Source organism: Oculina patagonica, chromosome 10 (assembly GCF_052425735.1).
Source record: "Oculina patagonica isolate OP01 chromosome 10, crgOcupat, whole genome shotgun sequence".
Classification (NCBI taxonomy): Eukaryota; Metazoa; Cnidaria; class Anthozoa; order Scleractinia; family Oculinidae; genus Oculina; species Oculina patagonica.
The window spans coordinates 14,929,765-14,955,375 of record NC_135767.1 but is presented as its reverse complement, the minus strand read 5'-3'; the positions used below and the strand labels follow the sequence as shown (position 1 = coordinate 14,955,375).

At 35.7% G+C, this 25,611-nt stretch overlaps 3 protein-coding genes across 3 annotated transcripts; all 3 read right to left on the bottom strand.

Annotated features, from left to right (window-relative positions):
• Positions 1-4,961: 4,961 nt before the first annotated feature.
• On the bottom strand, positions 4,962-6,375 carry LOC144628564 (melanocortin receptor 5-like). The gene has a single exon (XM_078486681.1). The coding sequence runs from the start codon at positions 6,227-6,229 to the stop codon at positions 5,294-5,296; it is 936 nt and encodes a 311-aa protein (XP_078342807.1). The 5' UTR covers positions 6,230-6,375; the 3' UTR covers positions 4,962-5,293.
• Positions 6,376-18,943: 12,568 nt separating this feature from the next.
• Positions 18,944-20,446, bottom strand: LOC144628196 (histamine H2 receptor-like). Its single transcript, XM_078486260.1, has one exon. It carries the CDS (start codon positions 19,977-19,979, stop codon positions 19,044-19,046), a length of 936 nt encoding a protein of 311 aa, XP_078342386.1. The 5' UTR covers positions 19,980-20,446; the 3' UTR covers positions 18,944-19,043.
• Positions 20,447-22,447: 2,001 nt separating this feature from the next.
• LOC144628567 (adenosine receptor A2a-like) lies at positions 22,448-24,130 on the bottom strand. Its single transcript, XM_078486684.1, has one exon. It carries the CDS (start codon positions 23,962-23,964, stop codon positions 23,053-23,055), a length of 912 nt encoding a protein of 303 aa, XP_078342810.1. The 5' UTR covers positions 23,965-24,130; the 3' UTR covers positions 22,448-23,052.
• Positions 24,131-25,611: the final 1,481 nt, after the last annotated feature.

Genomic DNA, 25,611 nt, shown 5'->3' with positions numbered 1-25,611 from the left:
GTATGGGGCAAAACCACGATAAAACGATCTTCGATATAACGATATTGCCGATATAACGATGAGAATTTAGCGGGCCGAACGTCACAATTTAAGCAAAACATGATAAACATCGAACTTAATCCAGTAGCATAACAGTAATCGAGTAATCTCTAACGTTTCTGATAACAGCTTTGTACGATGGTATGCAAAAATGATACTTTATTCTAAACCTCTGTATCCAGTGAAAAGGTACATGTTAGTTTTACCCCGATAAAACGATATTTTCGGCTATTACACGGCCATATCGTTATATCGGGAGTTTCGATATAACGATACCTCGATATAACGATATATTTTACTGCTCCCTTGGCATATCGTTATATCGGGGTTCTACTGTACTGCGCGGGTTCACAGCAACTCGAATCGCCCAATAGAAGGCACCTGCTTTAAGCCAATCAATTCTGAATTCGCCAAAAGTCACCACGTAGGGTTTTGCCAAAATATATTTGTTGTTTCAACCCCAGTTTGCCTTGAATCTAAGCGGAAACACTCGACGTGTAATCAGCTTCAAAAGTTCGCACGTATTCATGAAAAAAATAATACTAAAGCAAATGATTAAGGTGACAATATTCGGAGAGTGCTTATTAAATGTTTGCTTAGGTAAACAGCTGATGTAAATAAAAAAAAAATACAAAACGTATGAAGATAACAACTTGTTATATACGTTTTGGTCGACGGCTACGTTCTTTTTTTATGGGAGATGCGGTGGCCTAATGGTTAGTGTGTCGGACTCCAGATCGAGCGGTCCGGGTTCGAGCCCTGGCCGGAGTCATTGTGTTGTGTTCTTAGGGAAAAAAATTACTCTCATAGTGCCTCTCTCCACCCATGTGTATTAATGGACAAAAAAATGGGTTAAGCTTCGGCAGTATGGGTCGCATGGCTCGAGGCTTCTCCCACGTTCTGATTTTAAGAGGAATACGTGCCACGATCGGAATATCAATTCTTCTTATGGCTGTCTTCCTTTTATTTTCAATGACAAACCACAGGACCACCCTATGTGTTCGTGGTTAATAATTGTTGACATAAATTTATGTTGAAATCAATGGCGCATATAAAAGATCTATAGAGAAACATTACGTCGGCTTCGATTAACTAAAAAAAAAATAAAATTTTCTCTTAATGATTCAATAAAAGTTAAGATGAAATGTTGAATGAGTCTTGTGTCATGTTTTTTTACCGCCCAGAGCCCTTAATGGCGTTATTTTGCGAGATACGATCGCTAAATGATCTCGCAAAATAACGCCTTAAAGGGCTCGGGACAGCAAAAAAAAAAAAAAAACATGACACAAGACTCATTCAACATTTCTTCTTAACTTTTAATGGATCATTTAGAGTAACTTTTATATTTTGTAGTAAATCGAAGCCGACGTAATGTTTCTCTATATATTTTTAATATGCGCAAGTATTGAAATCGTTTGTCATTAATTTCTTAAAAACAATGTATAATAAAACAATCATTAAATTCTGTTTTTTTTTATATCCAGAATAATCAAGGTCTCGGTAAGTGTTATCAGCCGAAGCCGAAGGCTGAGGCCGCTTACACTTACCTTGACCTCGATTATTCTGGATATCACAAAAATCTCATCCAATAATTGGAAATAAAAGGTACTTGTTTACCGCAAGCTTATCTATAATCCAATTTGGTAGAAAGGTTTTCATATGTAAATCAAGGAGTCGGAGAACATTCGAGACTGCCTGTTATGGGATATTGAAAAAAATTGAAAGAGACTTTGTACCAGTACCATGTGTTCATTCAAAAATCTTCATAAGAATTCCTGAAAGAGTTTGAAATAAAGGAATTTAACAGGGTAGTTTGTAACACCAGCAGTTATTTGAAAAATAAACTAATCTACACATACAGCTGTAAAATAATAAGTTGCATCAACGACTGTTCTATTCTGATCACACCTTCTTCTTTTCTTTGTAAGTCATTACACTTTGTGCAATGATAGCAATTAGAATCTGTGCTGAAGGAGGAAAAGACCAAGAACAATTTTTTGTGTGTCTAGCAATAAAAAAAGAACATTTTTTTAAACCACTTTATCGCATATTATTACAGATGAAAGTTAGACTGTTTAGTTTATAATATGCTGTTCATGAGGAAATTGGAGCCTGAATTAAATACTCAGTAAGACTCTATTCGCGCCAAACACTTAAGGTATCACGGAAGGAAAATTGGCCTTTTCGTTCCAAGTGAAATTGTGAGAAAACCATAAATGGTAACCCCAATAAAGTATATATTTTCTGAAAGCTTATTAAATAAAGATTGTAATTTTGGATTTTGTTTTGATCATATAGACCATAATAAGCAACGTCAGCATTTTGTTTGCAATTATGATGTTGCGCAACATTAGGTTTATTTGAGAACACATTTTTGGAAGAAACTTTTATGTGAGATTTGATCTACATATATTGTTCTGAAAACGGTGTCTCAGATTTTCTTTTCTTGCTCCATTAATTTTTTATAAGTTTTTAAACTTTAAAATGGCATTTTTAGGGCTTCTTTAGAATCAAAACTTTATAAAAATCATCATCATCATCATCATCATCATCATCGTTTCTCGTGTCTCTCAGGAATTCTTTTTAAATTTATATTCGCACCCAATTTTATTCATGTTTGACTTGATATTGACGTTAAGGTGATTCCACTGAAATAGAAGGAGTATTAAAAATTTTCTGAAACTTGGTCCAGGTACAATTATGTTATGAGCATTAAAAAAATGAAATAAAAAATGGGGTCACCGCGCTAGTTTTTGTGTAAAATGGATGGGAATTATAGTAAATATACGACCCGCGAGGTATATACCTGATTGAAGAAACGTTGACCCGTAAAAAGCTCAAACTATGAACGATAAGACCGAATGGGATTGTGGGTAGACAGCATTGGTAAGCTTAGTAGTATTCCATTTATTTATAATCAAGGTAATATTTTCAATTTTTCTATAAAAGCATGATTTATGCAACCTGTCGTATGGTAATGTTCATTCTGTCACAGAAGACGATTACTTTTTCCGATTTCCCAGTAAACATTTGGGTCGCATCGTTTATCGTTTAGGCTTTTCACGGGTCAACGTTTCTTCAATCAGGTGTATATTGGGAACCCCAGTAATCCGAATGGGGAACTAATGTTTCGAGAAAAAATCATTATTACATTCAAGTATTAGTCTAGCTCAACAAAAAAGACTTTGATCTTATATCAAAAACTATTTTTAATGTACAGGAATTAAGATAATGAAAGAAATTAAAGATTTTGCTTCGTGCGCATGTCAACGGCACTACCTGAAAACGTGTTTTTCACGGCATTAAAATTAAAATATCTCAATGTAGAATTTTAAACTTTTTTTTAAATCGCGATATATTGTAGACAGCCGTATGACATTTAAATTAATGCATTAAAAAATGGGGGTCACCGTGCTCGTTTAAGAGAAAACGATCATTTATTTCCCTACCGGCCTTAGCCTGAAGGGAATCTCGTAGTGTTCTGTGTGCGCGCGCGCTCGTGTGCGCGCCAAATGACGCGAAAACGTATGCGCAGCAAGGATGCGCAATGCAATTCAGTGGAATCACCTTAAGTGAACGTCAAAACGTCGTCGCATTTAAACATTTTTAACCAAGGTGGTATTAAGCTTTTCAATTTCATCGCAATGCTCTATAGTTAAAGGGATTGTTTTTTCTTGTTCGGAAAAACATGAAGGCGTGATATTTAGTATAAAGAGTCATTATATATCAGCTATTTCAATTAACGTTGTCCGATCAAAGCTTCAAGACCGCATGTTTTTCTTTTAGAATTCACTAGCATTTTGCATATTGGCCTACAGGAAATGTAAAAGTTACTAGTTTTGCACGTGAAAGATTTAACGAGTTTGTTGTCTTTGTAGGAGGCCTTTCTGTAGCTTTACTTTTACCATCGCCTGGCTTCAAGTTTTGAAAATTATTCTAAAATTCAGTGTCGCTAAAATTACCTTATTTCCGCGTGTCGGAAGAGAACGAGAACGTGCAATCTTGCGTTTGCCATGTCTATGTATATATTATTATTCAAAAAGTGCAGCTGCTCGTCTCTTCTACCCACACTACCTTTCGGTGTTGTCTTAAAGCTTTGACGGGACAACGTTATTAAGAATCATGTATTTTTCCGTGTTATTTGCAACTATGCAGTAAATGCGACAATTTTTTTGTACATCATATAATTTGAAAACTTGTGAACGACCAAGCTTACATGTTTTCCAACTTAATTTTCAATCATTTATGTAATTTCCGAGTTTGAAAGTTACAAAGGAAGAGGCAGCGGAAAATAAAATACTAGGAAATAACAGCCGCGCGTGTATTTTTGCATGACTGTCTTAAACACGCCAAATAACGAGCCTACTCTGGGACCCAAAGTCGCCGTGACTTTGGGCGTTTTAAGGCGATTTTTAGCTCATTTTGTCCAAAATTCAGAGTAATTTTGGGCGATTTAAGGCGATTTTGGGCGTCTTTGAGTGATTTTAGACAATTTTAGGCGACCATAATTGTTTTCAATGAATATGGTGGAGATGCCAAGGTGAACCTTAGTACAGTTGTGGTATACATGGGAATTGTCATGGTACGCCATAAAGCATTGTTGCAGAAAAAAAAAACCCATACTATACAAACTGTATAAAAGCGATTTAATGCGACCTTGGGCGACTGTGGGTCCCAGAGTAGGCAACACAAAGTTATCCACTTCATAAAACTATTTTCTTTAAAAAAAAAGCAAAGCTGTTCAAATTCCTTCCCCTTTTTAAATTTCGATTCATCTTTGCATGAGCCTCAAGCATTGAACTAGTAGAGTAGCTGCTCTTGTCTCTTCTCACGAGCCAGTGTTTTCACATCAAACATTACCTCCCTTTTAGTGACTCAAAAATGGCGCAAAGTATATTTAACTTAATTTATATAGACCGGTTCTTTATTTTGCTTCATCATCAATAAGCCTTTCTACTCATTTATAACACCGTACGCATTTCACTTGCTAACTAACGCCAAATAAAGAGAAAACAATTAAGTCAGGTCGCTAAAAAATTATTGCAAATCATTTGTGTTACTATACATATTGCTCTTTATGATATCAACTTAAGCTTTTTTCTTCGTTCGACTTACGGTCGAAATGCTTCTGCAAAAATTAAAATTTTTAAACATCGAAACACCTACTATTCTCAAATGAGTAATTACAAGGTGAATAAATTAGCAAGTTACAGGCGGCAATTCAATCTGTTCTGGCTTGTTAGCATAAATAACATCAACTAAATAAACAACAACACTGCCTGATCGTGTCTTTCGCTGCCAGCCTCACTTCTTTGATCTTCCAACAGTAAAGAATCGGGTTCAGAGATGAATTTATGTAGACTAAGGTTATTGTAGCTAGCCTAACCGTGTAAAGATTTTGTCCAGTTGTTTCTGTATTAACAAGTATAGACAAAACAAGAAACGGAACATAACAAGCTACTAACGCCAACTGCACCCATGCTATGCTGGACACTGTCTTCTTGTATCGTGCTATGTTCAGTGAAATTGCTCCTCCGTTCGGTTGTCCTTGTTGAACATGATCTTGTATTGGATGAGCCTGACGTTGTCGTAATGTTAAATAAATCTTCATGTAAGAAAGAATTGAGATTATCAGACAAAGTACTCCGAATGCATAGACTACAATCCAGGAAATACTATAATCCCAAAAATACATCACTCCGCATGAAACACTTATCACAGAAAAGCAAACTATAACTGCACGAGTTCGTCTCAAAGTTATTACTTGTCTGTATCTCAGACCCAGCAATAGAGCGAGTAGCCTGTCCACACTTATTGCGGTTGATGTTAAGATCGACATCCCACACAAAATAATGCTTGAGACATGAATTCCTACGATGAGGTAGTCGAGAACATCCCAGTTCATCTCTACAATATCGAACATTATAAAAGTTGTAAAGAGTGGTTGAGGAATAAAGCCCACACAAAGATCAGTGACCGCCAGGCATCGAAAGAAAAGTTTTATCGGTGGATGAAGAGAGGACTCTTTGTGAAGAGCGCCAAGTATCAGAGCATTGCCCAGTGATGCGGTGATAGATAGTAAGATGTTCAAGGCTGAAAGAAAAGCAACTGTGCCTGTGAGCCATGTTGATGTGCTTGTTTGGTTCATCTCGCTTGTGTAGTTTTCGTCTCCCAAAGTAAAGTTCGCCATTGTTCTTGGTCGTCAGGACTTCTTCAGTTTGATCAGCGCACAAAATAATTTCTAGATGAGAAGACTACAGTATTTATAACTGCAGTTTAAGTTCTGCCCGAGGAATGATTGACAGATAACTATCCATGATCCGGCACATGTCCTGTTTAGCGTCCTCGATGGCTATTTGAATTGCATTATTTACAGGCATGACGTAAAACCAGGCATTGAGAGGATGTTGTCGCGTTAAACCGTCAAATGTGTATTTGTTAAAGCGTTACTGTCTTGTAGTGATGTCGTGGTATGGCTGCCAAGGTTTTTTTTTTTTTTTACTTTTTTAGATAAATCATTCTTTGCTCACTATTGAAGGAAATCATGTAGTTCAGAATAAATTGAGATAATTATGACCCAATTATGCCATCGGTCACCCGCTAAAATTGACAAGTCAACAACCTATTTATCCATTAGCTTAGTTTTTAAGTCTGTCAAATCACACCATATTAAGGTATCGGCTCGTAAAACTTCCTATCCTATATCAAAGATAGGCCTTAACGCCTCAAAGACAACACATAAATGCTAACATCATGCAAAACCAAAGAAACAAAAAGGAAAGAGAAAAGATTAATTGGCTGTCTCGGAGTTGAGATGTATTTTGACCAGACTAGCAGTATAACTATAAGCTATGGACTTCACCTGAACAAATCATCCCATACCAAAAGACGTTTTCAACGGTGTGTTTATGGTTTTGACATAACAATGGCAACCGCATAATTACGTGAAGGTTTGGACAAATATCGACTTGCGACACGATTCTTCATTTTTTCAAGTTTCCTTAAACAAAATTGAAAAATTCATGTATTTGAACATCCATAAGGTTTTGGCTTGATTTTGCATAAACTTTCGTTATTTTCTGACTTTTTTAAGAAAATAGTAAATTGAACTTTTCGGATTCCAGCTGATGGCGGATCTAATGACGTCATATGACGTCATTACCAAAAACATTGTGTCATGTTACAGGGTTATCTTTGCTGACGTCACTGTTTACATTTTGTCCGCATTAGCGTACGACATTGCCTAGAGAAGACATCCTGCTATATCCAAAAAGCTTCAAATCGGCGAAATGTACAGCTTTTTACGTGTAATATTAAAGGAAATATTAGCTTTCAAAAACTGCAAAATTTCTGGGTGGCAAAAGAGCTTAAGAGTCCATACATTCTTTGTAAAATTTTCAGTTTTCAAACCCGCGTCAATGTTCAAATATATAGCGAGGGTTAATCGTGTCATGCTCTTACAATATTCATAACTGATATTTTTGTAGCTCGATCATAAACAAAAGCGCTTATGCGAATGAGGCAAATATTGTAAACAAAAATTTTCCCTATAGAGCAAGCTCAGGGCTTTAAAATCACGAGTGGAAACAAGGTGCAACATGTACTTACTTAAGTCGTCCGGAACCTTGGTTCATACTAGGAAATACGTATGTATTAATACATCGATCGCGATTTAATGCGAAATATCCCAACCCTTGTTGAAAACTGGGTTTTAGTGACTAGATCCTTTGTTTCCGTTAAGTGGAAAGACCGATGAAAAAAAAAAACGATAGCTTATCTTTAACTTGTGGCATTCATGCAAATTAGAAGTGACAAATTCATGGAAATTCGCAAGCGCAATCACCCACGAATGCGCGCACGCGGAATACACGCACGCACACGGAAGCGCAATCACCCACGAATGCGCGCACGCGGAATACACGCACGCACACACGCACGTTTCTTACCTTCAATCTGTTTCCCTGCTACTTCCAAGTTTTTTCCTGCAAAGAAGGGGCCGAATGCAACGAGGACGGCAACGAAAACCAATGACTGTAAATCCATCCCTGTTAAACTGACGGGCGGAATTGGGAAAAACGATATCAGTTAGGAAACGTTTAGTACTGGTACATTTATGTTTGGGTTTACATAAACATACATACTTCATTTATAATGATTTTTTTCATAGTTTTGACATTCGGATTCTAAATAGCTTATGGATAGGTTAATTACAGAGAGAACAAGGGGAAAGGATATTGGATTAGTCAAAATAATTAAAGCAGCTATGTCACGGTATTTCAGGTAATTCTGTTTATTTTCGTTAATTAAGAGCTGTAAACTTCAAATTGTCAGCGCAAAAGTCATTTATTGGCAAAATCACGGCCACATAACCAACAAGGATGATTTTCGAGCACTACTACAAATTGAGATAAACTTTAAAAAGGTCGGGCCGACGTTTTTCAAGTTTACCCAAACGCAATCCGTTTTAATCTTCTCGAAAGCCTGGTTCTAAACTTTTTTCTACACTTGGGGTTTTGGGAATCGTTAGAGAAGAAAACAACAAGAACCAGGTTTTTTTAGAGGAAATTTGGAATACCTTTTAGACCCTCTCCCGCCCCTTTCTTCAAAGCGAACAAAAACCATGCAGCTTTTCAATGGCGCCATTAACGAGTGTCACTTTCTTGTAAAACCCGCTCAAATGCTTGATTTATCTTTGACGTTTTCAATTTCACTTTTTGCAAAATAAAACAAGGCAAGTTAATTTGTGCAGGAAACGAATGATATCAAATGTTTTAGTGTGGTGTTTTGCAACTCAAATAATTACCACCAAAATTAAAGGCGTTATCGCAGTTTCCTTTCATGAATAACAAATGGCTGCAATTGCAGTGATTAAAATAGACTTTTAGGTAGTTTTCTTAAGAATTTTTATATATTAAAATTATAGTTGCTAGTGACTGACCGTTAATTAAAATTTACGAAAAAATTCTTATAAGATTAAATTTAGAAATACAGTTAACAATAAATACAAGCGAAAATAATGAACGACGTTTCGGTGACATCCTGGCACCATTTTCAAGTTAAAATTCATATGCGAAAGAAAGTTATTTATACTAAGATAAAGGTGTGATAATGAATAAATTAAGATAAAAATAACTGTTCAATGTTCATGTTCATTAATGAGAACAATCATTATTTTATAGTTTTTTAAAAAAATTTCCTTTGTTTAAACGCAAAATAGACCATCTGCAGCTTTAAATGTGTGAAACTAATAGCTAAACTGTGATTTTAAAACATTTGATTTAAAAGCAACTCAAATATATTATGTACGTTCCAACAAATACACGGTAGGATATTTTTGATCGAAGTTTTGTTGAACCTGTACTTTGTTTTTCCTCTATCTTTAACACAGTCTTTTTTTAAAATTACTGGTTTATAATGTTCACTGTAGCTCCTAATTATTTGCGCTTTGTCTACGTTAGAAAAACAAGCGAACTCATTTGCGCAGGAAACGTAGAAGACGGAACATTTTAGTTTGTGTTATGAGTCTCACGCAAACTGAAACTCCTCTGAAACGGTAATGTGAAATAAATAAAGCGCGTTATCTTCCGTTTCATTAATCTGAAATGAAACGGAAAACGAAGCAACAACCGACCAAGAAAAGATCCATTATGCTTTTATTATAAGTCTTCATTTAAAAGCTAAAAAAGCATTTGCAAAACGCAGACGGACAAAACAAATTGTATGTACTTTCAAGCTTTTCAAAATCTCAGAAAATACTGAATAAATGAAAAACAGATCTGCCCAAGCTTCCATTTTCAAACAAGTTTCCATTGCTTTTATTTCGTTTATGACAAAAACTTGAAATATGGTTGGTGTTACATCTTCACGCACGAAAGCGAAAACAACTGCAAACATCAATTTTTTGGCAGATTTATTGCAACTTCTTTTGAAAACATGCATTCAATGGTTCATAAGAAAACAGAAATCTTTTAAATTATTTTAAGTTTCCTTGGGACGCTTCGGTGTATTAATTTCAGTGAAGATATCAAGGAATGGGACATCTTAAAAACGTCAGCCTCTATTTTTCAAAACTCAGTCAAATCTCAGTCTCTCAGTCTCTCTCTTTCAAATAACGTTTTTACTTATTTAGTTTTTTTTCCATATTTCACTTTTTTGTACAAGAAACGAAGGAAGATTGTGTTGCAAACTTTATGTTTGTATACGCGCGCACCTAATGTTGAGTCGATTGGTAAGCTATGTCAAAAGTGAAGAATGATCTGTTTGCTATATAAGCTTATTGTCAAAAAAATAACGTCGTGAAAATCAACCGTACTCACGGAAAAGTTCATCAAAAACAGCAGAAAAGTATCTTAATTAACAAAAAACATAAATGAAGCACCAAGAGCTACGAATATTGTTTTCATAGTTATCTGCCAACTTCCATAGTCAATTTAACCGTAAAATTGAACTGAAATATTTTGTCTTCGTGTCTCCGAAACTATGTTAATTTTTACATACTAAATCCAAGCACTGTACCTTAGCCACTGACCGTTGGGTGAAACCCTTAAAGCTTCTTCTCCAGCGCAGAGCTAAACTGAACTAAAAACTTTTTGAACCAATATTATGAAGAAGAAAGCAAATAATAGTATAGGAAATAAGGCGAACTGTGGCTAACAGCTTTTAACAAGCGCTGAGGTTTTGGGAATAATTAAAAGTGAGAAGACAATTGCCCGGATTGTACAATCAGTATACTTTGTGCTACTTCCAACACAGTTTGGAGGAAGAAAGAAACAAAAATTTAACAAAACTAAGTTAAATGTACAGAAAATGAAAAGGTTGGAACCTTTCAAAACATTGCTTGAAATGCGTGATTTTTCTTTAACGCTTTCAGTTTCGTGTGAAAAAAACAACAACAAGGAAATTCATTTGTGCAGGAAATCAAGACATGGTTTAGTGTGTGTGTTTTCCAACTAAAACAATTACCTCCAAAATTAAAGGCGTTATCGTGCAGTTTCCTTTCCTCTTCCACATGGCAACCTTTCATCAAATTAGTCAGTGAGTATTTTCTGCATTTGATTTGAAAACGGTTATTTGCATTGTGTATGAAAAAACTCAAATTCATGTAAATTCCAGTTAATATATGGTACAATTTGTTCAATCGAAGTTTGGTTTGGTCTCTTGATCTTTTCTATCGTTTTTGCTTTAAGCTTTTGAATTTTCTTTTTTTAAAAACAAACGCTATATTATTATGTTTACTGTAGCTGTTACTCAAATATCGTGTCAAGTAAAACGAGCAATTGAAAGAAAACAAACAAACTCGTTAGAAGTACAGGAAAAAAAGAAGACGGAGCATTTGAGTTTGTTATCAGTCTCCGATGAAACAACAGTAATGTGAAACTAAAAGCGTTATCTTTCGTTTCATTTTCTGAACATTTGTTTGTCATTCCATTGTCTTTAGATTTGCGCGAAGGAAGAGAATGTCCCTGTTTTGCAAACAAAGTGGCATGTACTTTCAAGTCTTCCAAAACTGCTCTGAAAAGGAAATAAATGAAACTGAACATTTGCAGACAACCTCTCATGCAGTTGTTTCTTCTTTAATCAGTCAATATTATAATTAACTCGGCCAATATCAAAATTGATCAAATTTTTAAAACATTGTTGCGATGATCGAAATAGCTATTTCAAGGAAAGGGACACTTAATTCAAATCATCTTACTTCTTAGCCATTCTTGCTTTATTAAGTCTATTTCTACATTTTCGATGTTTTCGTTCTCTAGAACCTCCCGATTTCTCAATGCAATTTTTTCCCCTGGAAAAAAGGGAAACGAGAAATTGGAATTCTTCTGTACTGATAGCTTTATTTAACAGCCAGTGATCAGCAAATAATTATATATTCCAAAACTGCTCAGTAAGTTTTAATAACCTTACACGTTTTTGCTTAATAAAAATTACATACTACTACATACTACATACTTTATTGACACTCCTTAAAAAGGGTTTTTCAGCTCAATATAATAAAATTACAAATACAGATTAAAAATTTCAAAATTTAGATTAATTAAGAATATACGTATAATTATTATTACAATAAATATGTCAAAAATATTCTAAATGTAAAAAAATAACCTAATAATACATTTGCGAAATGGCGCCTAAAATTCCTCGGGCATTTTAAAGACTTGATATTACTATTAAAAGAGTTCCAGAGTTTAGCTCCTCTGTAGGTAAAAGAGCGTTGTCCTGTGGGCAGGCGGCATAAGGGTATATCCAAGGCACTAGACGATCGAGTTTGTCTATTATGGACATGGGAACGTAGTTTAAACATATCGACAATATAGTCTGGAACAAGTTTGTTATTGCACTTGTGCATCATGGTTGCATCGTTTAGAATGAGTCTCTCTTGCTTATTAAAAATTACATACTACTACATACTAGTACATACTCTAATTCTCAGAAAAACTACCTAAAAATATATTTTAACTTCTTCTACCATTACTATTACTAAAAAAAACATCAGAGGTACGGAAAAGTTCATTTTGAAAACTTCAAACTTTGATTAAAATATTATTAAGACTTCTATATATCCATTTTTGTGTAAAGGTCACTGAAAGCTGTGCAAAATAATTGAAGTTTTCAACTGTACACTTATAGAGGTATTTTTTAAGCGCTTGTAATAGTTAATGTTTTTTTTAAATGAAGAAAATACAGACTAATGAAAGGTGGGCATGTGCCTTTCAAGATCAAGAAAGGAACCTACGATAACGCCTTTAATTTTGGCTGTAACAAAAACACTAAAACATGTGCGTTTTGATCTTCTGCACTTCCTGCACAAATAAAATTCCCTTGTTTTATTTCACACGAAACTGTATACGTAAGGGACGGACCATTATTTTCTTGGAGGGGGGGATGAAAAATTTTCCTCTGCAAACATTTTTTTTTTCGATTTTTTTTTCAATATTTTTCATCCCCCCCTCCAAAAACATAATGGTCCGTCCCTAAGCGTGATAGACAAATCAAGCATAACGTTCAAGGTCCTATTATAAAGCTTCATTTTACAGGTGCGTTTTTTAGCGCAAATGACAGTTTTGAAACAACAGTCTACCTAACGAAACCCGCGAGTAAGAACCTATTTTTTCCAGGTTAGCTTAAACAGGTTCTTATTTAAATTTTAGTTAGTACACATTTAGGCTTTTAAGGTTCTTAATAAGTTCTTATTTTGTGACGAAATTGTACATTGATGCTACTAGAACTTTTAGTGGTATACGTTCGGCCTATTTTTGTATACAATTTTCATACTACATAAGTGAGTGCTTATGTAAAAAATGAAGCACAATTCATTTAGAATATGGCATTATATACATGCAAAATTATGCCTTGTTCAAACGTATTTCCCAAAAGTAAACATTTTTAATCAATTTTTGAATATAACAACCTGTTTCCAAATTTGAGGCTAAATAGGTTCTCATAAAAATGGGGTCTAATTTGCAAATTTTAGTCTAACAGGTTTTTAAATGTTATGTAATTACTCGCGGGTTTTTACTGTATCGCGCATTTAAAGCTGTGGATGCTTTTTTGCGTTTAAACAAAGGAAACTGATCAAAAACTTTAAAAGGAAATAAAGATTTCAACAGTTTCTGTACATTTAACTTTTTTCTGTTAAACTTTGTTTCCTTCTCTAACGCGGATTCCCAAAACCTAAAAAAAGTGTTAAAAGGTGTTGAAATAGCACAAAGTATACTGAATGTACGTACATCCGGGCAATTGTCTTAGTTTCTTTAGGTTTCCTTTAATTATTCCCAAAACCTCAGCGCTTGTTAAAAGCTGTTAGCCTCAGTTCTCCTTATTTCCTATACTATTATTTGCTTTCTACTCAATATCGGTTAAAATAATTTTTAGATTAGTTAAGCTCTGGATTGGAGTCGAAGCGTTCAGCTGGCTAAGGTACAGTGATTGCATTAAGTATATATTTTAAGAAAAACGACAATTTTTTTTAAGTTTTAAAGACATTCGACAGAGCATCTGTCATCTTAAGTTGAATAGTTTACAAAGCACAGAGAGTTGAATAAAAAGTAGACAAAATGCTAATTAAGACAAGTAGTAACAACAGAACGTGAAAATGTGTGAATTAGAAGGATAATTTTAGATTTACATGGTGTAATTGCTGATTGAGGCAAGGTAGTTCCTTTTGAATATGGATAGCCTCCTTTATCTTAAGTTGAAAGCTGGTAGAGGCGTCATCTAAAATATGAAAGCAATCTATTGAACACAAGGAGCGACAACGTTCAGAATTAAGTATATATAATAATTACGTAACCTAGTTTAGGAGACACGAAATATTAAAGGGGCTATGTCACACAGTTTTAGGAAATTTCGGCACTGACCAACTGGTCATAGATTTAACTGAAATATTACAGTAACGACTTCAAAATGTAAATAAACTAATAGTTTCGTCCCGGGATGAATTTTGTCCCGGGATGAAAAAAAAATCATTTTTACGTTAGGGTGTTCATCCCGGAGTGCCCGGACGTAAGTCGGCCCGCCCGAGTTGCATTCATCTCGCCCGTGCTTACCTTACATTACATTCCGGAAAGACTGTTTACATGGCGTTTTTCGTCACATTTCATCCCGGTCTGATGAAGACTTGTTTTCCATCCAAAGAATGGGGTAAAAACTTACCAAACAATGAAACTTCCAACCGCCACTGATTTATTCAGTCACATAACTTATTAACTGTTACTTTCCTCAGATGACTTTTCCGCTAAAGTAGTTTAAATTGTCATTTACAGGCCGAGAAAAGGACAACAAGCTGTCCTGGCTGCGTGAATGTTTAGTTTTCAAATTTATTGTCATAAAAATTTTCTTCGGAAGACTCTTTCAGGCAATCATAGATTTATTCATGAAAGGGAACTGTCTGAATACTGAGAATGTTATACGTTCGTTCTTGACTGAAAGCGGTTTACAAGCTCAACTGTATCTGACAAAATTTCGGGTTCGGCTTATCATAATTTATTACTAAAGTCACAACACGTTCCAACGCAGTTCCAACCTCCACTGAGAATCGGTCTGAATGGTCACCTATGAACTCATGTAAACTAATTTAAATTGCTGCCAGGTGAACATCTTACTCCATATTCGAAGGAGTTGCCAACAACAACTAAAGTGACCGTAGGAAAGAATATATATATACATGTATCAATTGGACTTGGAGGTTTTTTTTATTGAAGTTTTTATAGTTTCATGGCTCAGAGCACTGTACAAAACTTATGGAACTGGCTGTTTAGTTATTCCGCTTGGTATGAATAGTTTAACTACGGGATCTGCAAACTCGTTTGATCGTGTCCTTCACTGCTTGTCTCACTTCTTTGATCTTCCAATAATACAGAATCGGGTTCAGAGATGAATTAAAGTAGACTAGAGTTACCGTAGCTAAATAGATAACGAAAATAAATTTTCCATGTAACATAAAATTTAATCTGAGTGAAGACACAATAATGTACGGAGCATAGCAAGCGACTAGTGCTAACTGTATCCATGCTATACTGAAAACTGTCTTTTTGTATCGTGCAATGTTCGCTGGAGTTCTTTCTACGTTCTGTCGGCCATGGTAAACATGGTTTTGTACTTGAGATTGATGTTGTCGTAATGTAAAGAAAATCTTCGTGTAAGAGAAGGTTGCAGTTACAAGACAAAATGCAAGAATTACAGTGACTGCAGCCCAGGTAATACTGCTACTCCAAAGATGCATCAATCCACATAAAACACTGATTATAAAGAAACAAACTATAACTGCACGAGTTCGTCCAAGAGTTACAACGTGTCTGTATCTCATTCCCAGCAAGAGGGAGAGAAGTCTATCCACGCTTAATGCGGTTAACGTTAAGACTGATATTCCACACAAAATGAAGGCTGTAACAATGCATCCATCGTCGACTTCGTCGAGGTAGTTTATCTTAACTATACGCGCCATAACAGCGACAGCAAAGAGTGGCTGCGAAAAGAGGCCAGCGCAAAGGTCATTGAATGCCAGACTTCGGAACAGAAGTTTTGTTGGTCTATGAAGAGAAGACCCTTTGTGAATACGAAGAGCAACAAAGATTAGACCATTGCCCAGTATTGCGGTAATGGAAAGAAAAATGTTCAAGGCTGAAAGAAATACAAGTATGCCTGTTGGCCATGATTCTGTGCTTGTTTGGTTCATCTGGCTTGTGTAGTTTCCGTCTCCCAAACTTAAGTTGGCCATTGCTCTTGGTCGTCAGTACTTTTTTCACTTTGCTTCGTGTATAAAGTAAATGCTAGATTCGAGAAGTACAGTATTTATTGCTGTAGTTTTAGTTTCCGCCTAATGGATGATTGACATCTAAATATCCGGTTCATTTTATTTTAGTTACTTTGACTGCTGCTTGTATTTGACCTATCTACACGCCCGACGTTAAACTATGCATTTATAGGATGTTGTAGCGTTAGACCGTCAATGTGTATTTGTCAAAGGATTTACCGCCTTGCAGCGATGCTGTGGTATTGCTCCATAGATCTGTTTTTACTCTTTCATATTATTTTTTTTTGGCTTACTAATGAAAAGACTGACGTTACTCACAAAGGAAAGAAAGTATGACCTAATTACGCCAAAGCTAGCCTCAGTTAATTGACAAGTTGATGACCATCTATCTTTAGTCTGTTAAATCATGGCAACAACGGAAAACGCATGAACGAAACAAAAAAAATAAAATTGGCTCACAATAAAGCTCGAAAGTATAAGCTAAGGGCACTAGGGACCTACTTTGAGTATGGGGAATTAAATGGGGTTGAACTTTACTTGGTGACCATGAAAACTTTCGTAGCTTTCAAAGCTTCCAAGTGCGCCGCCAAGTATGGTTTACACCACACTTGAGAACGCACTTGACCAATAGGAAATGGAAGCCAAATGAAAGCGACGTGCAGCATTGTCACGATTCTGAAGATGATTGACAGCTTGTACCTCATGTAATTTATTTGTTATCAAGTGTGATGCAAAATTTTGTAAAGTGCGACTTGAGATTTTCAAGCGCACCTTAAGTGCTTTCTTGAAACGAACTTAGCTTCTAGTGTGAAGCCAGGTAATAATACTATTAAAAAAGAAAGAGAAAGAAAAAATAAAAAGGACTGGCTTTCTGATCAACCTTATTATGTAATGACTTTTATTATGCCGAATGGTATTAAGCTGGTCACTTTTCGTTTTATATTGTTGATAGAGTCATTCTGGCTTCGTGCAAAACGGCTCTCTCCATCTAAAAGTACAAACGTGTATAACGGCGAATTGTTATTGAACTTGCTAAAACTGTTGGGTGTAAAAGTCCATGGACTATAGACACTAGTTAAAGAAACTGCGAAAAAAAAAAGAGAAAGGAAAAAAAAAAAAGCTTATGGGAGGATAACGTTTCAACCATCTGTCTCTTCTCGGAACTGGGTTTTCCGGCGTTTGCGTGTTTCATGTTCCGTTTTATAATATAATTATATAATATCGGTTTTTAAAAAATTCCGCTTGTATATCCACTAGACGAAATTGCCGGAACCTATTAAATAAGTTACGACATTTGCTGATTTATTATCTAGAGAAAGGTTTTCTTATGTATATCAGAGAGTTGGTGACTGACTGTTATGAGATATTGCTAAATTTTAAAAATGGCAGATGTGTCAGTATTGCAAAACTTAGTCATAAACAATCTTTCAAGAGTTGGCAAAGAAGGCATTAAGGGCTCCAGTTCTTCTTTGTAAATAATCTAACCTATACATGTAAAATTACATCTGCGAGACGTGCACATCTAAAATATAAGGACAAGCCGCATCGATGACTATTCTATTCTGCCTTTTTTTTTTCAAAGTTTTCCTCCCAATTTATGCCACCTCTTTTAATGATAGAAACTGAAAGATGTACCAAAGTAGGAGAGGACTATAAATTGTTTATTTTTTTAACCATTTTAGCTTTTTAACTAATTTTCTCTAACCACGTGGACTAATAAATTCGAATTAAGATCACTGATATAATTATCTCGGTGTAAAGCAGACCTTTTTAATTTGCCATGCTATTTTGTGCTACGTTTTCAAGTGTTTAATATATTGAGCGAGTTCCCTTTTATTATGCCAATGGTAAATATCAAATGGAGGAAGAAACTGCTTTTGCCATTAGTTGGCATTTACGAATGAGTTCCTGTTTAAACTTGCATGCATTAAAGCTGGAAAAAACACCGATACTTGTTTAACACCGACGGCACCGTAGTTAATATGCCGGCACTGAGCGCCAAACACTGTATCCTAAAGAAATAGCGAGAGAAGAAAAGGCTTTAGGGGGTAGAACGATTGAGATATAGCTAAATTTTCAAAGGTGCCATAAAAAGTATGCAAAACTTAGTTATAACAATTTTTTCACAAGTTTGGTAAGGAAGGCGTTAAAATATCCCATCGAGGGAAAATTCCATGAGGTTTCAATAAGGTAGTTTGATTTAGCTTGGCTAAATCTTCTTCCAAAACATAATGACAAAACGCATCGATGATTATTGTATTCTGATCACATCTCGTTCTTCGTCTTTTTCGTCTATTTATTCACTTTATCCGAAGCTGCGGACTGAAAGTTGTGTCGCCGGTAGAAGGACAACCCAAAGAATACGTTTTTTAACCATTTCACCACATGTTATTGGTGTCATTGATTACCATTTGAATAGTTATTTCTTCTTAATCCTAACTCTCCTCTGGGAGAGTAGGGGAGTTTCTTTTTTGGCAAGGCTCTTTTAGTCAATCCTAGGTTTAGTCATGAATGAGAACTTTTGAGAGACCGAGAATGTTATACAATCGAGCTTGACTGAAAGCGGTTTACAAGCAAAACTGTATGTAATAATTCGGGTTCTGCTTATCATTACTAAAGTCAGTGACCGGAGGAAAAAATGTATACATTAGACCTGAAAGTTCTTTTATTAGTTTTCATCATTTTGGCTGAATATTGTACATAACTAATGGCAGCTGGCTGTTTAATGTCTCTGCTTAGTATAGATAATTTAACTGCAGCAACAGCAAAGTTGTCTGATTGTGTCCTTCACTGCTTGTTTCACTTCCTTGATCTTCCAACAATAAAGAATGGGATTAAGAGATGAGTTGAAGTAGATTAGAGTCACCGTAGCAAAATACAACACGGAAATTAATTTACCTTGGAACATATCAAACCTGAGAAAAGATACAATAACGTACGGGGTATAGCAAGCGACTAGTGCTAACTGTACCCATGCTATGCTAGATACTGTCCTTTTGTATCGTGCAATGTTCGGTGGAGGTCCTACTATGTTCGGTCGGCCCGGGTGAAGATGGTTTTGTACTTGAGATTGATGTTGTCGTAATGTTAAGTAAATTTTCGTGTAAGAAAAGGTTGCAGTTGCAAGACAAAGTACAAGAATAAAAATGTTTGAAACCCAGGTAATACTAGTACTCCAAAAATGCATCGATCCACATGGAACACTGATTACAAAGAAAGAAACTATAACTGCACGGGTTCGTCTCAAAGTTACAACGTGTCTGTATCTCAAACCCAGCAAGAGGGCGAGAAGTCTGTCCACACTTATTGCGGTTGATGTTAAGATCGACATTCCACATAAGGTGAAGGCTGTAACAATGTATCCTTCGTCTTTGTAACTTATATCAATTATTTGCTCCACAACGGCTACAGCGAATAGTGGCTGTGAAATCAGGCCTGCGCAAAGGTCAGTCACAGCCAGGCATCGAAATAAAAGTTTTGTTGGTGGATGAAGAGAAGTCTCTTTTTGAAGGGCAAGAAGGATAACAACATTGCCCAGTATTGCGGTTATGGACAACAAAATGTTCAAGACCGAAAGAAAAAGGTATACGCCAATATATACAAGTACACCTATTAGCCATGGCTCTGTGCTTGTTTGGTTCATCTGGCTTGTGTAGTTTACTTCTCCCAAACTAATGTTGGCCATTGTTCTTGGTCGCAGGAGCTTCTTCACTTTGCTCTCCTGACAAAATAATTTCTAGATGAAAAGAGAACGGTATTTATAACTGCAGTTTTAATTTCCGCCCAGTGAATGATTGACAAATAAATATCCGGTACATTTCATACGATTAGTTGTCTTCGACTGCTGCTTGTATTTGAAAATATCTACACGCAGGACGTAAAACCATGCATTTAAAGGACGTTGTAGCGTTTGACCGTCAGATGTGTATTCGTCCAGCAAAGGGATTTGCCATCTTGAAGCGATTTCGTGGTATTGCTGCAAAGATCTGTGTCAAAATCTGGAAGATAAAAATATTAATTAAAAATTCTTATTTGCTCACAAATGGAATGACTGACGTAACTTACAAAAAAAATTAAAGTAGGACCTAATTGCGACAACACCAGCTTGCGTTAATCGATAAGTTTATGGAAACGTATCATTGGTTTGTCAAATCGTCGCATATTGAATTAGCAGCCAGATGAAACTTTTCGTTTAAGACAGCGGAAAATGCATCAACTAAAACACTGTCAAAAAAAGAAAAAAAAGGAAACAAAAAGTAGAAAAAAAAAGTGGCTTTCTCGCCAACCTTATTATGTAATGACTTTAATTATGTCGAATGCAAAGTTGTTTACTTTTTGTTTTATGACGTTGATATAATCACTTTGGCTTCATGCAAACAGCTCTCTCTCCACCTCTAAGAGTATAAACAAGTAAAACGGCCGAACTGTTATTGAACTTGCTAAATTGTCGAGGATACCCTGCCATGGACTATAGACACATTCTAAGAAATGAACCACGAAAAAAAAAAGAAAAAAAAAGAAAAAAAAAGAGCTAAAGAAAGGATAACGTTTAAACCATCTGTGTCTTCTCAGAGGGTTTCCGGTTTTCGCGTGTGTAATGAATGAAAGTAGGACCTAATTACGCCAACGGTTGCCTGTGATAATTGATTATCTTTCTTTGCTCTGTCAAATTATTGTATATTGAAATAGCGGCTACGTTTAATCCAGCCGCAGAAAAAGCATCAACAAAAACACATCAATCCAAAAACACTGTCAAAAAAGAAAAGAAAGAGAAAATATAAAAAAGGTAGTGCCTCTCGCCAATCTAAATATGTATTGACTTAAATAATGCCGAATGCAAAGTTGTTTACTTTCTGTTTATGTTGTTGATAAAGTCACTTTGGTTTCATGCCAAACTGCTCTTTCCGCCTAAGAGTAGAGTCTTCTCTAAATGTGTTCCGTTTTTCGCGCGTTCCGTGTTCCGGTCTATACTATAAACAATAAATATAAACTATAAAAATGAACGTTTCAAAAACTCCGCCTTGTATGTTCATCGGACGAAAATAACTTAAATAACGACATCTGCTGATCCATTATCTGAAGAAAGGTTTCCCAGTACATATATCAGAGGGTTGGAAAACATTCGAGACTGACTGTTATGTGATACTTCAAACTAAAATTAGAGATGCGTCAGGCATACATAATACGTTTATTGCAAAACATAGTCATAATTTTTTTTACAAACGTTTGGTAACGAAAGCATATAAATTAAGACCCATTTTTGGGAGGTAAATTTCATTGGTTGCTGTAATAACGTAGTTTGTAATACCACAGGGAGCAGAGAAGCCAAATTTGATCTTTGTAAATATTAACTTGTTTGATCTATTTCGTGGCCCTTGTCAAACGTTTCTTGATATTTTTGTTTACGCGACGGTTAAACGAGCGGGAATCCTGTTACGCTTGGCGTAGCCGCAGGCTTAATGACCGTCTTCGCGTCTCGCTCAATAGATCGAACATTTTAATATTTGAAAAGGTCGAATTCGGCCCCTCTGCTCCCGGTGCTTTAGCTTCTAGACGAGTACACCCAAAACATATACTGATATAATGACAGTTTGCACCAATGACTGTTGCATTATGACCCTCTTTTTCCATTGTTTTCTTCCCTATGTGTGCCACTTTGTTCAATGATAGAAAGTGGAAGTTGCACCGAAGTGGAGCAGGACTAAGAATACATTTTTTTTTATCAATATTATCGTACAAAGCCGGGATACTAAGTGTCGTATCACTATGCCTTTCTTGCTACTAATTAACATTCTATAACCGCTTGGATTAATAAATTTCAATTTGGATTACTGGTCTAATTGTCTCACTGTAAAACAGACTTTTTTTGTCGTATAAATCCTATTTTATGCCGTGTTTTTCAATTTTTCAATTTTTTTTTGGCGAGTTACCCTTTTTTAGTCAATAATAAATTATCAAATGCAAGTGGAAATTGTCTTTGCCAATATGTTGGCCAAAAACTTGAACTTGCATTCATTTTAACTAGGAACACCGAAACGTGCTGAACACTTAAGCGCTGAACACTTTAGCACACTTAGGGCTAAACAATGTATCATCCGTAAACTGACATAATCCTGGGATCCTTTAGGCCTATTTTATAACTGAGTCAATATCATCAAGCAGTGGGCTAAAAGCATCGTCAGAAACAGCTGCTAATGTCTTTTCGCACAAGTCAGTGTTTTCATGCTAAACATCACTTCTCTTTTTTCAACAAATGCAAAGTACAACAATGTATACTTAAATCATCGACACATTCACTGTCAGATTTACTTCAGTTTACAGTGGTCTTTTGTTTTGATTTATCAGGCGCTGTGCCATAATTAAGCTTTTCACGATCACTCATGGATTTATAACGTATGAAGCTTTTAATTTATAACGTGAAAAGGTGCTCACAAAGTTTCTATTTTAAAATTCTCACAAAATATTCAGAAGCCTTCTTGCCCGGTGTGTAATAATTGTTTAAACAAGGTGAAGCAGAGCAGCTAAGTGATTGTCTACTAATATTCAATTCAAATGCCAAATAAAACACGTCTATTATAGAATATTCTTTTTTTTCTTTATAACGTTCGATATATTTTTTTTAATGTATAAATGTATGTATGCCTGACCATTGTACTTAATCTCAAAGTTAACATTGAAGTTTTCGTAATTTCTGGGCTTAACATTGTACAAAAGTTATGGAAGCTGGCTGTTTAGTTTTTTCGCTTAGTATGGATAATTTAACTCAAGGAACAGCGAAGTTGTCTGATTGTGTCCTTCACTGCTTGCCTCACTTCTTTGATCTTCCAACAATAAAGAATCGGGTTCAGAGATGAGTTGAAGTAGGCTAGAGTTACCGTAGCTAAATAGAACACGTGAACTAACTTTCCTTTCAATACGATATTAAATCTGAATAAAGAAACAATCATGAACGGAGCATAACAAACGAATATTGCTAACTGTACCCATGCTATGCTAGAAACTGTCTTTTTGTATCGTGCAACGTTCAGTGGAGTTCCTTTTACGTTCGGTCGGCCTTGGGAAAGATGGTTTTGCACTTGAGACTGATGTTGTCGCAGAGTTAGGTAAATCTTCGTGTATGAGTATGTTGAAGTTACAAGACACAGTACAAGAAGTACAGTGAATGTAACCCAGGTAATAGCAGTACGCCAAAACTGCATCGATCCACATGGAACAAGGATTACAAAGAAAAAAACTATAACTGCACGGGTTCGTCTCAAAGTTACAGCATGTCTGTATCTCAAACCCAGGAGGATGGCGAGAAGTCTATCCACGCTAATTGCGGTTGATGTAAAGACCGATATTCCACACAAAATGAATCCTGTAACAATGTACCCTTCTTCGATCTTAATTTCACCTGTTATAACAGCGACAGCGAATAGTGGCTGTGAAATCAGGCCAGCGCAAAGATCAGTGACCGCCAGGCATCGAAACAAAAGTTTTGTTGGTGGATGAAGAGAAGTCTCTTTATGAAGAGCAACGAGGATAAGAGCATTACCCAGTGATGCGGTGATGGATAGAAAGATGTTCAAGACTGAGAGGAAAACAACTGGGCCTGTGACCAATGTTGATGTTCTTGTTTGGTCAAGCTCGCTTGTGTTGCTTCCGTGTTCCAAACTACAGTTGGCCATTGTTCTTGGTCGTCAGTACTTCTTGAGTTTGTACCGTGCACAAAAGACCACAGCATTTATAACTGCAGTTTTAGTTTCCGCCCAATGGGTAATTAACATATAAATATCCTGTACATTTCCAGTTTAATTTTTTCCTTGCTCACTAATAAAAGGACCTACATGACTAACAAAGAAATGGAAGTAGGATCTGATTACGCCAACGCTAGCCTGCATGCGGTAATTGATAAGTTGGTCTTTTTCTTTTGGTCTGCCAAATTTATCCCATTTTGTATAACGTCGCGTTTTAGACAGGGAAAACGCATCAAATAAACTCATAAATCCAAAAATACAGTGTCAAAAAAGAAAAGAGATAAAAAAGGAAGTGGCTCTCTCACCAACCTAATTATGTAATGACTTTAATTACGCCGAATGCAAAGCTGGATATTTTTTTATGACGCTAATAGAGTCACTTTGGTTTCATGCAAAACGGATCTCTCAACCTAAGAGTATCAAGGAGTATAACGGCCGAATAGTTATGTAACTTGATAGAAGGTTGGGCTTAACCTATAGCTAACGAGGACTATAGACACATTCTTAAAAAAGAAACGCGAAAAAGAAAAGATTAAGGAAAAAAAAACTTAAGAAAGGATAACGTTTGAACCATCTGTCTCTACTGAGAGGTTTTTCCGTTCTAAGCTTGTTCCGTGTTCAGTTTATATAATATAAATATATAATATAGGTTTTCAAATATTCCTCATTTTATTTTCCTTGGACGAAATTTCCAATACCCAAGTAACGACATCTGCTGATCCATTATCTGAAAAAAGGTTTTCATATGTATATTTAATAGTTTGAAACATTCGAGACTGACAGAAACTTAGCCATTAACGATCATTTAACACTTTGGTAAAGAAGGCATTAAGGCCCCCGGTTTTTCTTTGTGTCTAATCTAACATACACAAGTAAAATTACATCTGCGAGACGCGCACATCCAAAACATAATGACAAGCCGCATCGCTGCCTGTTGTAGTCTGATCCTCTTTGCCGAATGTTTTCTTCCCAATTCATGGATACATTCATACTTTGCTCAATGGTAGAAATTGGAAGCTTTAATGAAGTAGGGAAGGTCTAAGAATACGTTTTATACCCATTTAATCGTACGGAGCAAGGGAAACTGTCGTGCCATTGCGCCTTTGTTGCAATTAATTAATGTTTTTTAACAACTTGGATTAATCAATTTAAACTTTTTTCGCCATATAAATCCTATGTAGTGCCTTGTTTTCAATTTTAAAATATGTTGTGAATCCTCTTTTCTTCTCTCAATAGTGATTTACTAAATGGAGGTGGAAACTGCCTTTGCCAATAGTATGCATTTAAAGAGGAATTACCCTTTCAAACTTGCATACATTAAAACTGACACTGACCAGCACTTAGCGCCAAACACTATATCATCTGTAAACTAACATAATCCCGGAATCCTTTGGGCCAATATATTGACTGGTTCAATATCATCAAGTAGTGGGCTAAAAGCCTCGATACAAACAGCTGTTCTTGTCTTTTCGCACAAGTCTGCAGTGTTTTCATGCATCACTTTTCTTTTTTTGCAACTAAGGACAAATTACTACATCTTTTACCTAAATTAAACATCGAAACATTCATTATCAAATT